This window comes from Lepus europaeus, chromosome 8, assembly GCF_033115175.1.
Source record: "Lepus europaeus isolate LE1 chromosome 8, mLepTim1.pri, whole genome shotgun sequence".
In the NCBI taxonomy this organism is placed as follows: Eukaryota; Metazoa; Chordata; class Mammalia; order Lagomorpha; family Leporidae; genus Lepus; species Lepus europaeus.
This window is the reverse complement of record NC_084834.1, coordinates 75,521,949-75,537,806: the sequence shown is the minus strand read 5'-3', so window position 1 is coordinate 75,537,806 and position 15,858 is coordinate 75,521,949. Positions and strand designations below refer to the sequence as shown.

Below are 15,858 nucleotides of genomic sequence, written 5' to 3'. Positions count from 1 at the left end.
ATATAAATCAGAGTGGCCCACAATCCAACACACAGCTGTTACTCCCCCATAGATTTTATATTTACTTCCTATGAAGGTAATATGGGATGATTACTTATGGCAAATAAAGGAGATGGAGATTTTTACAACAAAAGTTTTTATGGTTCAGCTAATATTTACCATAAAAAGGAAAGATTAACAAATGCTAAAATTTTATATCTATTCTTTTCCTAAGGGTCATGGAGAATGTGTTCTTGATCTGTAGGTTTGCCTCACTGATGGTTTTGATGAGCTTGCTGTTCCTTCAGGAAACAAGTTCAAATAGGTCTTTTTCCAACATGACTTAATATTTTTAAATATTACCTAACTGCATGATGGAAAGCCTGCATTTGGCAATCTGCTCTTGCTAATTGAGTGTCTATTAGGAGGCAAAGTTCATCCGTAGGTAGGAGAATAAACTGAAGGTGAATGAGGAGGAACTCTACCTTGGATTAAACAGGAAATTTGCACCCTGGAAGCATGACCTACTGCACATCTTCTTTGAAAGAGTTCTGTTACCAGCCTTTTCCACATTTGCCTCCCAACAGCATCCTTCTCTCCCAATCTAATCCTGCAACCCTGGTCCTTACTATTCTAAGGACAAATGCTGGTGAAATCTCAACCTACTTGTAACTTCTTAATCCAGTAATTAAAATGGATCATTTATTTAACATTTAGTGTATTTCACATAGGGTAACCACAGGTTATCAGCAGAATGTATTCCAGCAAAATATATAAATATAGAAATTAATGCCAAAAGGCTGGAAAAACAATTCCATTTTCAAGTACTCTGTAGCTTCCAACTTCAGCAGAATTTTTACTGTTTGAATTGATCTTTTGGTTCAGGTCCCTGTTCATATTAATGATGTCAGACCACAGCCTTTTAGTCTTAGAAATTGTTATATCTTAACAATATCAGGAAAAAATAGCACAAAGACTTTTGAATGTTATTAAAATTTCAAAAGTATTGTAATTTTGAGAATTTTTAGAGTTGACAATGGAAAAATAGTCAAGCACCACTTGTAAAACTACTACTAATACTTTCAAATATATTTGCATGCCATATATCCCTCAATATGTTTTGCTGTAGGAAAAAATGTAAACCACAAATCCAGAACTTGCCAGTTAGTTATATTTAGTATGTTTCCCAACTACTAAATTGATTCCGAAACCTGATTTTCAACTGTAACTTATTTCATATGTATAATTTTTCTCAAATGCATCATAACTTGAAAATATATTTCATTTCCTGAGGATAGTAGAGAGAGGTACCGTTTCTCTTCACAGCATCTGGCAAACTATATATGCTTACTAAGTAATTACTGATTTGATATTATTTGGGGCACTTCTTTTAAGCCCAGAAAGTGCCTTTAGGATTAATCAGAGCTATAATCTTGATAGTAGGTTGGTTTAAAGAATATTAAAACCAAAGAGATCCAAGTTACTATTGGGATGTTTCTCCCAATGAAAGTGTTCAACCTGGCCTCTGCTGGCTGTGGCTCAGCCTGTTAAGCCACCACCTGCAGTTCTGGCATCCCATATGGCCACCAGTTCAAGTCCTGGCTGCTCCACTTCTGAGCCAGCTCCCTGATAGTGGCCTGAAAAAGCAGCAGAATATAACTCAATTATGGGCTCCTACATCCAATTTGGAGACCTGGAAGAAGCTCCTGGCTCCTGGCTTCAGCTTGGCCCAGCTTTGGCTGTTGCAGCCATTTGTGGAGTGAATCAGCAGATGGAAGATCTCTCGCTCTCTAACTTTGACTTTCAAATAAATTAATTAAATCTTAAAAAAAAAATAAAGATGAATGTGGTCAAGCACCATCCACTTGCCTCAGGTGGATTTCCCTAGGAAACAAGAGATGGTGGAAAAGGCATCAGGGTCTTTTTATCTGTCCCTCTGTCTCCTTTGGCTTTCAAAGGGAGTTATTACAAAGGGAAAGACACCAGCGCTGTAAGGAGCCAAGCATTAGACTGAAGTTCTATGCTGGAGGGTCTAAATCACATCTCTACCAACAGATCTGCTCTGGAATCCTTGCAAAATTACTTAGCCCTTTCATAAGCTAGTTACGTCTACCTCCCTCATCTGTAAACATATGAGGTTGGACTAAATCTCCCTCACCTCTTCCAGTTCCCAAACCCTGTAATTCACACTGCCCATAAAAAATAAATAACTCTGAATGTTCACTTTCTAAAGTAAAGTTGTAAAGGGGCTGGACTTTTCCATTAACAAATGCCAGAAGCTATATGGATCTTTGTGGGTGCTCAATAAATATTAAACAATCAATTTTATCTTTCATCTGCAAAATGGGGTGAGTAATGCTGACTTGTCTCCCAGAATTTCGTGTGAGAAATAACAAATGAGAACAAAGCACTTTTCAGATAATGAAGTAATTCGAATAAGCTGCTTTAATAGGTCTGAGGTCTGGATAGATGATGCAAGAATAAAGTGTCTTTTTTATTATTACATCTGTGAAATACAACAGTCTTTTCATCTGTTTAAGAAGAAACAGTCATTACCCTTGCTTATCGCCAGAAAGTCATCTTGAGTAATTCCTGTGCAAATGGAACTTTTCATGTGATTTTAACATTTATCAGTTTTAACAAAATGCAGCTTTTAAATCTTTACCTGATATCAAAATGGAATCATATCTTGATTTAACTAGCTTAATGAGCCATTCCATCAGCATTATACTATTCTATTCAAAGAAAATGCTTTCTGAAATGACTGATAAGCTGCACAAATGAGAAAATTGCAAATTTAATAATCCTCCTCCTCAAAAATAATACAATTCAGGAGTTTTTACTAAGGAAAATGATATATTGCATTCTAGCTTCCTGCAGACTTGCACAGTATGCTTCTTCTTTTAATGTTTATGCACAGTCAATAACATGCCTCTCTATATTTTTTGTAGTATTCCAACAAAAGACAGCCAGAAGACAATCGGATGGTGACAAGCTCCATGGTCCTCCTAAGAAACAAGGTACTGGCACTAACTTGCGTCTGTTCAATAATTTCTAAGCAAGGTTTAGAAAAATATTGCAAATACTGAATAAAGCCTCACAGGACAAAGTAAATAACTGCATGTTTGATTAATTTTACTCTTAAATTACCTCACCCAAATCAAATTTTGACGTAATAAAATCAATGCATGAAAACTATTTCAATTCACAAAGGCAGGAAATGGCCCTGAGATAATATTTGTGTTAATGTCATGGATGTTGTTATCAGGTCTCCAGGAAGGTCAAATAAGATAAATTCTCCAACAGGCATCAGAGGTCACATTTTCATGGACCTGTACAGGGAAGTTTCTGGAAGTTAGCTTAGTGGGAGGGGCAGGTGATTGATTGCCCAAAGGAAACTAGCATGGCTTTTCTCTTGTCTGCACTGTCTGCACTGAATGCCAATCAAAAGTTGTACCCTTGTCCCACTGTTCTCTAGCCTTTGGCACTTGAACTGATACTTTTCAAACAATTACTTTTCATGCTTAAAGAGCTGAGCACCGTAGCCATAGAATTATCTCACACAGGTATCAGATTTTTTGCCTCCATTTCTTCCCTGAAACAGAGGTCTCTTAGTGAAAAAAAACAGACTATCAAGTTACTCACCATCCTGATTTTCTGACAGTCATGCCTGGCTTAATGTTCAAATAGAAAAGTAAAAGGTGGCAGAGGCAGTAGGTAATATTAGCTAGCTCTGATAATTAATGAGCATATAGAGACCCAGCTCTGAAACTACTTCAGTCCAAAAATCACACCACTTTGGAAATGGTGCCAGGAAATTTTAGAGGGAAACAGTAAAATAAAACAAGGAAAGTATTACACAGCAAAGTCTAAGCATTGCTACTGTCAGTTCCCTTTTGTGCCATTGTGGAGATGGTTAGATGTGATAGATGGCACCAACTCCTAACACCCAATGAACTATTAAATACAGCAGCTCAGTGGATCTGCTCCTGAGATGCTGTCTCCTTGTCCAAAGCTATGTCCTTAAATGAGTGAACTTCACCCATCACTTAATGCAGCATTTCCTATGGCAGCAAGGTTGTACTTAGATCATTTTTCCAATTAGGAACATGGATGGTGTTTGAATGCAACAAATGATAAAGTTGAACTTCTGCTCTTCCGTGAAGCACTTGGGTATAGTGCTTGTAAATTTACATGCCAAAAAATCATGCTTTTTTACTTGACAGTTTTCCATTTTTAGTGCTTTTGTATTTTAAGGGGAAGATAGATCTTTTTAAAGTCAACTCTTATCCTCCCACTATGCCTTTAGCTCACTCAAGACATAAATGCAAAGCTCCATATGTGATCCTTGTTCAGTTAGGATCAGAACAGTTCCTAAAGAATTAAAGTAGATAACATTATTCCTATAAGGACTCCTCTATATTACTCACACAGCTTTGGAAAGAATGAAGAGCAGAGATGCTTTGAGCTCTTTGGGAGAAAATTTCCCTGCAGCATTTTTTCTCCTAGGTTATTCAAATATCATATCTCTAATTAAATTTTGTTGGAATTAAGGAAAAAATGGAGACAAGACCACAGGAGAAGAAGAAGGTGACAAGTACCAAGGGTAACTGAGATACCTTGGAATGCTAGGCTGTCAGTTATCCTTTTGTCTGGGCCACAGACAGCAGCATAAGGAAAGCTTCAAACAACCCCAATATTACTCTAATGTATGGAAAGACAGAGTAATATCCATATCTATCCATATCTACCCATATCTACCCAGAAAAAAAGAGGAAGAATGGCAAAAGGAAACAAGACTTAATTATACAAAATTGTGTTGGTTTAAAATCTGTCCATATCCTGTTACTTAATTTGTTTCATCAGGTAATTATCACTAGATTTTTGAAAGTCTTTGGATACAAAGATGCTTAACTTTTTTTAAGATTTCTCTTTTATTTAAATGGCAGAATGAGAAAGGGGGAGGGAAAAAAAAGTCTTCCATCTGCTGGTTCACTCCCCAGGTGGCCGAAAGCCCAGGCCAAAGTCAGAAATCTGGAACTTCATCCAGGTTTTCCACCTGTGTACAGGAGCCCAAGCACTTGGGACAACTTCTGCTGCACATTTGCAGGGAACTGGATTGGAGGTGGAGCAGCCAGGACTCAAACCAGCTCTCGGATATGGCATGCTGGCATTGCAATCAGAGCTTAAGCCACTGTCCCACAATACCAGCTACTATATGAAGTTTTAACCACATTCTATTGGAAATTTTTTTCTGTGTATTCTTAATCTAGTTTATTGATGACATCTTTGATTGTTCACCTTACAGAAGTTTCCCTTGGTTCCTTGAATCCTGGACATTAATAACCTACCAGAATACAACTGAATATTGTTCTATTTGCAAGAATTAGGGGAACATCAAACCTTATGAAATGTTTTTTAACTAAAATCTAGCAGAAGAAAAAAAATACACTAATTGGAAAGAAGTGGGGATAAAAATAATTAAATGTATAAATACTTTAAAGGGCTTAATCCATCCAACCATATTTCTTTAAACAGTTTCAGATATTTTGACTCTCCAGTCCCTGGAACATACAAGGCAATCAAAGCTGCATAATACTGAATTGGGGCTGATATTGCAGCACAGTGTGTTAAGCTGCTGCTTGGGATACCAGCATTCCACATCTGAATGCTATTTTGAGTCCTGGCTGCTCCACTTTTGATCCAGCTTCCTGTTTATGTACCTGGAAAGGCAAGGGAGGATGGCCCAAATACCTGGATCCTCCCACTGATTTGGGAGACCTGGCTGGTGTTCTGAGCACCTGGGTTTGGGAGGACTTAGCCCCAGATGTTGTAGGCACACGGGAAGTGAACCAAAGGAAGAAAGACCTCTGTCTAGCTCTTTCTATCACCACCACACACACATACACACACACACACAACACTCACTCTCCCTTTCTCCTTTTCCCTTTCTCTCTAACCCTCTCTCATCTGCCTTTCAAATAAGTGAAATCTTTATAAAAGCAAAAAAAATATGGAATCAATGGATCCTCTCAGACACCCTAGTGTTTCGTGGTATAATAAGGAAAGCAGTAGGTCCTTCACCACTGATGGTGTCTTTGTTAGGTAGGAAACAGCAATTAAAAGGACTTTGATGAAATGTGTATCAGAGTCAACATGTTCTAAAGGGACAAGACAATTTCTCTAAAGAAGGTTAAGGAAATTATCAAATTCTTTGACTATATGCTGGAAAGAAAAGATATTATGAAAGCCAACTATTTTCCCATGGAAAATATAGGTATTTCAGACTGCCAAGAGAGTGCCAGGAAATTTCATTACTGCCACATCAAGGAATTTTCCTTAGGAAAAGAGAAAAAAATTAATTGGCACCATTTTCATGGAAATTCAATGGATTTCTTCAACTCAATTTTTACATCTTGAAAAAAATATGAGGAAATTGCTGAGGCCTTTGAATCACAGATAACATTTTCCATCAAAATACAATTTTCAAATCAATTTTCCCAAGTTAATTTTGAACTTAGAAAATGTCAGAGAGCTGTCAGAGGTGGAATTTATTGCCACTGCACCTTCACACCCCCTTCCCAAAACCAATCTTCACAAGGCAGTCACGGGTTTGTTCTTCAACATTAAAAGTCAAAAAAAAACCTCAGTTTTTGACGGGGTGTTTGGAAGCGTTCAGGGATTGGCAGACTGAGTTATGTTAGCCAAGTTCACAGAGGACTGATTTATAACCCCCAATTCCAATCTATTAAACCCAAAAGACAGGAGGATTTCTTCTCAGGGAGTAGAATGCTTGCATTCATGTGGACCTTGCTGACTAATAAAGTTTTTATAAAATATAATTAGCAATTAGAAGCCCACTAGTGAATATGCTCAAGTCAAAGAGTGCTGGTGGAATGAAAGGACACTGTCTTCCAGGACATGGAACGGCCTGGCTGATTGTCCCTGCCTCACAAGAGCATATCACGGTCTCAGATCAACATTGCCCAGTGTCCCAATCCATTATTTCTTTCTGCCTTCCTTTTCTTTTTTTTTTTTTTTTTTTTGGTGGGGGGAGGGGTGGCAATATTTCAGCAGGGCTTGTGCTATCTATGCTAAGATCAACACCATTTTACTAACACAGTATTGCTTCAGGTATGACACAGGGCAACTGATGATGGCCAAGCATTGTTTACACTGCCACCCTGTGTTTGTAGATCCTGTCCACAACTCTCCTCAGCCATGCACTTGAGCAATGAACCTCATCCAAGATGTGTTATTGCTCTCAGGCATGGAGGACAAATCATTTCTTTGAGGAGTGGGGTTAGGTGAGCAGGTGAGCAGGAGGAGCATGCCTACCCTGACTTAGGACCTATACCAGTTATCAGCCATCTCTGGATGAGCACAAGAATTATTAGTAGACCTAAAATTGAGCTACCTAAGCCTTACCTATGGCATAGAATAATAGCAGAACAGATGAGAATAGTCACCAATATTAACCTCCTCAATCTCTAAACCAGTACAGAAAAAACAAAATCCTGGCACAGCAGGTGAAGCCCCTGCTGGAACGTTGGCATCCATCCAATACCAGAGTGCCAGTTTGAGGCATGGCTGCCCAACTTTATTCTTTTTTTTTCTTTTATTTAGAAAGAGTTACTGAGATGGAAGGAGGGAAAGAGGGAAGGAGGGAGAGACATCCACCCACTGGTTTATTCCCTAATTGGCCACAGCCAGGAGCTTCATCTGGGTCTCCTGAATGGGTGTCAGGAGCCTCTTATGCTGCTTTTCCCAGGCCATTAACAGAGATCTGGACTGGAAGTGGAGCAGCCAATAAGCGAACTGACACCCAGTTCAGATGCCAACATCACAGTCTGTGCTTTATGCTGCACCACAGTGCCAGGCCCTAGCAGCATCACTTTCAATCCAGCTCTCTGCTAATGGGCCTGGGAAGGTAGTGGAAGATGGACCAAGTACTTGGGCCCATGCCACCCTTGGTGGAGACCAAGATGGAGTTCCTGGCTCCTGACTTCATTTTCTCTTTCACACACACACTCTCTCTTTCTCTCTCTCTCTCTCTCTTTCAAATAAATAAATAAGTCTTTAAAAAATTCCACCAAAAGAAACTATGTTTGAGAAGCCACATCGTTGTCAAACTTAGCCTCGAAATATGTTGTATTGCAAAAATAAGCTAAACAAAATAATATTTGGTGGCATTTAAGAACTTGTTTCCTGTCAAAATTTCAATTTCCAGCCACTCCCTGTTATATAAATATATCATTTGCCACAAATGGCTTTTGCTATTATAATTCTTTTCACATTGTTTCCCTCTACTTGAGACACATTTCTCTGAAGTCATGAGCTATAAAATATCATGAAAGTCATGTTATCATGAAAAAAGTGAAAGAGCATGTGCACTTGTGAAGACCACGCTAATGTATTTAAAACTCAGGCACCAAATGTTATTTGCTCAGAAATTTTATCTGCCTGAGCCCCAAAGGCTCGAGTTGGCAACCCCTGATTTAGTCTCTCTCACTAATTCTTCATCCCAGACTACAAAATCATTATTGGCTGGTCTGTTTTGTCAGAGATGGGGTGGAAGCGAAATATTTTCCTACCCATGGGGAAAGATAGAGTTCACATAAAAGATATGTTCCTTGGTTATAAGTGCCAAGGGCTATAGCACTTTGATAAATGTTGAATTATAAAATTATCAATAAGCAGGAGACTTGGGGGACATGGAAGGTATTACCTTATGTGGGGAAAAGAAAATGCTGATCTGAGTATTTTCATCAGGATATTTTTTTCCAGTACTGGCTATATTAAATAGAAAAAGAGAAAATTGTCAAAGTGTGGTCATTTGTATACAGAACAGAATAACGACCTCAGTTCCCTTTTGCATTATAACATTCATTACCTTTTGTCATATTCCTGAAAAATATTTTTGTCACAGATATAACTGTGACAATTTGTATAATAGCTGAGTTCTTGGGGCAGGCATTGTGGCATAGTGGGTAAAGCCACCACCTGTGATGCCAGTATCCCATGTGGGTGCCGGTTCCAGACCCGGCTGCTCCACTTCCAATCCAACTCCCTGCTAATGTACCTAGGAAAGCAGCAGAAGGTGACCCAAGTTCTTGGGCCCCTGCATCCAACCACATGGGAGACCTGGAAGAAGCTCCTGGCTCTTGGCTTCATATTGGCCCAGCTCTGGCTAATGCAGCCATTTAGGGAATGAACCAGCAGATAGAAGATTCTCTCCCTCTCCCTCTCCCTCTCCCTCTCCAACTCTGCCTTTCAAATAAATAAGTAAATCTAAAAAAAAATAAAAATAGCTGAGTTTCTTGCCTAAAATGGCAACAGATTAGCAATCCACAGTATGGCCTCTCTCAGAAATAAAGGCAAAGGAAAAACCCTTAACAATAGTGAGAAGGCTGGGAAACAGGCTTGCTGGACTCTAGAACTAACTCCAGGTAATGCCAAGGTTGAAAAAAATGATGGTTAAGACAAAAGAAAAAACTGCATTTTCTGCCCCTTACTGCTGTGGAACAAAGCAGTCCTTCATTTGTCAAAGCTGTCAGTGCTTTCCTGGCTCGCTGACCCCTAGCTTTGTTTCCGCTAGACAGGTGCTAATTTTTAAGTATTGCACTCCTCAACTCTGGTCTGTCTATACAGAAGAAAAAAGTAGTCTCCCCCATATAAAGTGAGTAGGTAGCCAATGATATTATTTCATTTTCCTGGTCTTGGAAGCGTACATAAAGTGCGGTGATGAAAGTGGGATAGTCAAGAAGAATCCTATTAGTGATTTTTCAGGGATTTAGGTACACGGTGTCAGGGCATCAGTCTCAACTCTGTGTGGCAACGCTGAGATTAAACTGAAGCCTGCTGCCTCTGGGTCCTTGAGTTGTATACTGCACCTCTCAAAGTCCTTTGTGGTCCAGGGACTGAGAACAAAGTTTGACCTGAACATGAGGAAGGGAGCCAAAGGACAAATAAACACCAGATGCTTTGGGGACAATACATTCTTTCAAGAAGGATTGAAGAGAACAGAGAATGTAAAAACTTTAAAAACTGAAGAGATGGAGATTTGGAAGAGATGGAGATTTTCATCACAAAGACTGAGAATAATTCTACTCCTATAAATTATTTATTAATTTAATGAGAAAGGTTGCCAGAGATCTTCCCAAGTGTACCAAGCTACTCCCATTAAGATAATGGGAAATAGACACACACACAGAGAGAGAGAGAGAGAACTTTTCAACAATTTATAATCATTTAAATCTGAATTTTTAATAAGTATTTAACTTTTTAGAAAATTGTCCAAAGCAGTAACTATAAAGAAGTATGGGAATTATCATTCACCAGTGTCAAAGCATTCAACCTTCACACCCAGTATAGGACATTAGTGACAAATAGAAGCCAACAAAATGAAAATTTCAGAAAATTGGGAGCTCAAACAAACTGAAAACATAATAAAAAGCAGCAGAAAGTCAGGAGTCAAAGCAAATTCAGGCTGAGGTGAAAGTAAATGGGCTAAGAGATAGTTTGGGTAAGATGATGAGATTAATTGTGACATGAAGAAAAAGGAGTGAATGGCAAGACAAAATATAATAAAAAATAAAATAGAAGACTAAAATTTTGATAAACAAATGAAAATCCATTTTGGTCACAACAGAAAGAGCTGTCAATAGTAAAATCAAAAAAGTAAAGTAGAAAACATACCAGAGAAGGGTTTGTCTTCACCACATGGAAAGACTGAAAACAAGAAAAAGATGGAGAACACAGTTCCAACTCATGTGTGATAGATGTTTAAAAATAGAATAGAAAATTCAATGAATGACCTAGTTAAACAAAGCTTTGAAGAACAGGGAAATGAAATATGCAGATTGAATATGTGAATTATGTGACCCAGGAAAAAGTAAGCAAAGCTACCCATGATTAAAAACACCATAGCAAATCTTTTTAATTATATGGATGAAGAAACCATCCTAACCTACTGAAGCAATATTTTAACTTAGATGTTTGAATAAAATAAATCAAAATCAGCTTTAAAAAGTAGAGATTTGGGCAACAAAAAAATTGAGATAATGGACTACAGTGTTTGGGAAGAGATCACAGCTTAAGAAGTTTATATTTTATCAGGTATTCTGTTCATGTAATATGAGAGAAGTGTTAAAAAATTTATAGGAGGCCATTTTTTGGACTGAGTTCCTATACTAAGCTCCAACAGACCAGACCAAGCCAAAATAGAGTCATTCACGTTAAATGCCACATAATCAAACTAAAATTGTATGGAAACAGACCCCAAAACACACTAAGTTTTCTTGAAAATAGGAGATTTCAGTCTACCTGGATCAAAATAATGAGGAAGTCTCCTCTGCTTTAAACTTTATAAAGAAGTAACAAGAAGTAATCTATGTTTTTATATTATAATAAAAACTAATTAGATCTGTAACTAGTTTTCATTTTGAATATTGATAGAATAAGCCAAATAAAATGGTATTTAATATCCAACATTTTAGAAAAGATAATACTCCTATGTCATCATGAAAGCACTACCCAAAATATATTCTAACCTAATAGGAAATTAAATAAAAAGCTTAAAAGGAAGTAGTATTAAAATTTTGTAGAATAATAAATCCAGTTAAACTTGGAACTAAAGTTCAATACTTTTTATACATTTCTATATAAAATATAGATGAAAATATTGGTGATGTAAATATTGGTGAAAAATGTGTAATATAACCAATCATAAGTTTATGGCAAAGTCTAGGTCTAGTAACTGAACACTATAATGCCAGCTAGGAAATAGAATAAAACATGTTTTTTCAGTCATGATTTATTAACCAAAAAAAAAAAAAACCTCTGAAATTAAAAAAAAATAAACATTATTTAACTGTTATCGTTTTCTGGGAAGATTTTCCTTGAGATAATTTCTCTGCAAGCAGAAAATCCAGCTTCACAGGTTACTTGAAATAAACATGAATTTGCACTCAGGTAAAGGACTGAAGGAAGTGAAGTGGCAGTTAAATGGCAGAGCTGTTGAATGATGATGCTGACGTGCCAGGCCCTTTCAGCCATGGCACATGGAATCCTACTGGAAAATGCATTTCACAAGTGAGCAGAAAACGTACATGCTATAAGAGGCAAGATTGAAATTGTTGTCTGTGCTTGTTGCTGCTGACTCAGTTAGCCTGCTGGCTGACTTGGGCTTCTCCCAGTCTCCTGGGAGTTCATGCTCCCTCATCCCTGAAGGAACATTCAGAGTGCAGGCTCTGTTGACATCTTGTTAGTTCTAGGGGAATACACTTCTGAAGAGGAAAGACAAGGCAAGAAAGCCCTGTGGGAATCAGCAGGATTCGACAAGGAGAATCTGTATGTGCACAGGAATTTTTATCAAATGGGAACTCTTCCCCTGCCCCTGTTGGAAAATTCATTTTTAGAGTCCTTCTCAAAACTGAAAGGGATGTTAGAGGTCAATCCAGAAGAGCCCCAAGCTCAAGTCCCCATCAGATAATTACAATCTGTTAGTAAATATTTGAAATTTCTTTATTCCAGAATAACCCATCCTAATTCCATCAATGAATCTGTATTACTATAGAATTGGAAGGTCCTCTCCATTTCCCAAGTCCTTGTCAATATTTTCTAAATGCAGTCTGTCTATTCTTGAAGAAGAGATCCCCATAATGAGCAGATTTCTCCACAACAGCCCTGTAGCATGGAGCTGAGCAGGACTAGCTGCTCTCTCCTTCCACACTGTGCAGGTGTGTTTAAGGTTTACTGTGCATGAATACACAGGCTGCTGCTCAATCACCTCACACCTCTTGAGGGGATTCATTGAGTATGCCGGACTTAACGGAAAATTATACAGTTGTGGTGTGTATCTGTGTGTATCTGTATTGGGAGAGGGAGATATATCTATCTATAATATCGATATCTATAAGTATGAACTCAAATGAGCTTGGTAGCCAGGCACATAGAACAAATGTTTTGCCTTCCAGTGACTATAAGAAGTAGACAGGGGGTGGCGCTGTGGCTCACTTGGTTGGTCCTCTGCCTGCAGTGCCGGTATCTCATGTGGGTGCCTGTTCTGGTCCTGGTTGCTCCTCTTCCAGTCCAGCTCTCTGCTGTGGCCTGGGAAGGTGATGGAGGATGGCCCGGGTGCTTGGGCCCCTGCACCCACATGGGAGACCAGGAGGAGGCACCTGGCTCCTGGCTTCAGATCGGTGCAGTGCCGGCCGTGGTGAACATTTGGGGAGTGAACCAGGGGAGGAGGGACCTTTCTCTCTGTCTCTCTCTCTCTCACTGTCTGTAACTCTACCTGTCAAATAAATTTTAAAAAAAAGTGGACAGGGATTTGGGTAACCTGGAGAGTTGATGCCATCTCTAAAAGCATGCAGGCCCATTGATATCATTAAACACCATCATGGACAAATGAAATGCCGAGCTTGCCCATGGTCTGCCAATTTGCTACTTCTGCCTCAGACCAATCTCTGATTCTGTGTTAGCAGTGCCATGTGGGAAACCAGACCATCGAATATTTATTACATTAAGCTAATGCTATGTGGCATGCTTCAAAATAAACTTGTTGGAAAAGGAATCATTTCACTACAAAATGACCAAATATTGATTTAAAATTTTCCATGAATAAATTTTCAAATGATCGCAATCCTCTTGCGACATGTAGGTGCTGGTTGAGATCTCTTTTTATTCCTATTCTATAAATATTTACCATTAATAAAACTAACATCTAGCTTATAGTGTGGCAGCAACTAGGCAAACGCTTTCTGCACATTATTTCTTTTAATTCTCTCTCTCACACACACACAAAACCCTTGAAACTGGTACTTTTTGCAGCTAGCACAGTGCAGCCCATTTGCTTCCTCAACCCTGTGAGTATCTAGTGACAGGACACATTCTTTTGCCCAGAACACGGGTGTGAAGCACCATTATCTCCAGAAGTAAGATCACTAAAAATGTATGTTTTTTTTTTTCTGTAACTGCTCATTCTCAGTTAAGAATAAGAAATCCCAAATGCCAATTTTTCAGATTGCTTTTTCCCCCAATGGTCCATATGATGTCTTCCTGTTAAGAAACTCAACCTTAATATTGCAGACAGAGCTCGAATGGAGAGTCCAGCCTTTGCTACCCTCAGTGACTGTCTGGCTGCTGAGCAGGAAGAGCTCATCGTCCTGCAGGAGAAAGTCAAAAATGGGAAAATGTCTGTGGATGAAGCCTTGGAGAAGTTTAAACACTGGCAGATAGGAAAGAGTGGCCTGGAAATGATCCAGCAGGTAAGACCGACCCCAACTGCTTCTAGAAACTTCCCTCATTTGTGGAGCTCCTAGATCCTCTGCAAATGTTTAGTCATCACAAGAAATATCAAATGACTGTTCTTTTATGTTTAACTAGCAACTAAACTGTTTAATCAATAAAAAGCTTACACATAAGGCCAGTGTTGTGTGAAAGCGAGTTAAGCAGTCCCTTGTGACATTCCCATGCCATACTGGCTCAAGTCCTGGCTGCTCCACTTCCAAACCATCTCCTTGCCATTGCACCTGAAGATGGCCTAAGTACTTGGGTCCCTGCCACCCACATTGGAGACCAGGACAAAGTTCTAGATTACTGCCCTGGGCAGTGAAATAGTGGATGGAAGATCTCTACCTCTCTCTCCATCAATTCTGCCTTTTAGATGATAAGGTAGGTAGATAGGTAGGTAGGTTGGTAGAAAGATAGACAAAGTATTTTTAGAAAGCTTACACATATCCAGATACAGGGTTTGCCAGCCGCTGGTAAACTCAGTCTTGGACCACAGTGTATCAAAGCTGGTATCTATCTATTCAGCTTATAACAGCATTCATTAGCAGTGAGTGTTTTTTGCACCTCACTGCTGAACTTAAGGTGAAGCACCTAAGGTATTCAGCCTTCTGAGGTGGATTACATGGAGTAGGCTAATGGTTAACAAGAAAGTGATTGAACTCACATCAACCAACAGTCTTATGAACTATAATAAGTCTTATCTTCTTTCTTCTTAACTGCTGTACGTGTTTATGTGTGCATCAAAGAGTTTGTAGAGAAATGCCAAAAAGATTAATTTCAAATTTGTCTGTCTTCTATACATATCATCTACATCCTGAGAGGAGCTTGAAATTGGTGGTTCTGAGATAATTAAAATAATATCTGCCTATAAGTACCCTTTGGCATTCCTCAATAAGGCATATCTGGACACAGTCTGTCTATCACACAGGCCATCCTTTTCCCAAAATATACCAACCTTTTTTATCATCATCAAAGAAAGCCCCTTTGCTAGAGATCCCAGTTCTCAGGTAATTGTTTGATTAAACACACTTAATAAGCTAATTTAGACCAAAGCATAAATGCTTAACACTAGCTAAATATGCTACCTTTCCCAAGAGATAATTTATTTAAAACATAATGCTTAGTAAATATGTTTAAACAGGAGAACTATGAATCACAAGGGTGAAATTTCAGAGAAGACAGCATGTGAAGAGAGTTTAGGCAAGGAGACTCTCAGTACATCTTGAGTACACCTTGTGGTTCTGGTTCTGAGTTGGTGGCTAGAACAACTGCAGATTTTACAGTGCTAAGCAAGGGTATTTTTTTGACAAAAAAAAAGCTAGAATAACACTAAGCATAGGATCCTGCAACTGTTTATTGTTCACAATCAAAATTATAGCATTGCTTCTCAGTCCCTGCCAATGTCATCACCACCACATACCCTGTAGCCCTGAAATAGGGTAAAATGTACTTACATGTACACCTGAAAATCACTCTCCTGGCAATGCTAGATTATACAGGTTTGTTGAAGAGAATCAACTGTATTTTCTCTCAGATTCGTAAATAATGAAGTTTTCAATTTAGAGTAATGCAACCTAAATGTCT

General features: G+C 38.6%; 1 protein-coding gene across 1 annotated transcript in view; it reads left to right on the top strand.

Annotated features, from left to right (window-relative positions):
- The window catches only part of BANK1 (B cell scaffold protein with ankyrin repeats 1), a 313,671-nt gene that overhangs the window by 282,563 nt on the left and 15,250 nt on the right, over positions 1-15,858 (top strand). Inside the window, exons 12-13 of the mRNA XM_062198907.1 lie at positions 2,931-2,999; positions 14,071-14,249. Of these exons, the coding sequence (XP_062054891.1) occupies positions 2,931-2,999; positions 14,071-14,249 (248 nt within the window). The remainder of the gene's footprint in view (positions 1-2,930; positions 3,000-14,070; positions 14,250-15,858) is intronic.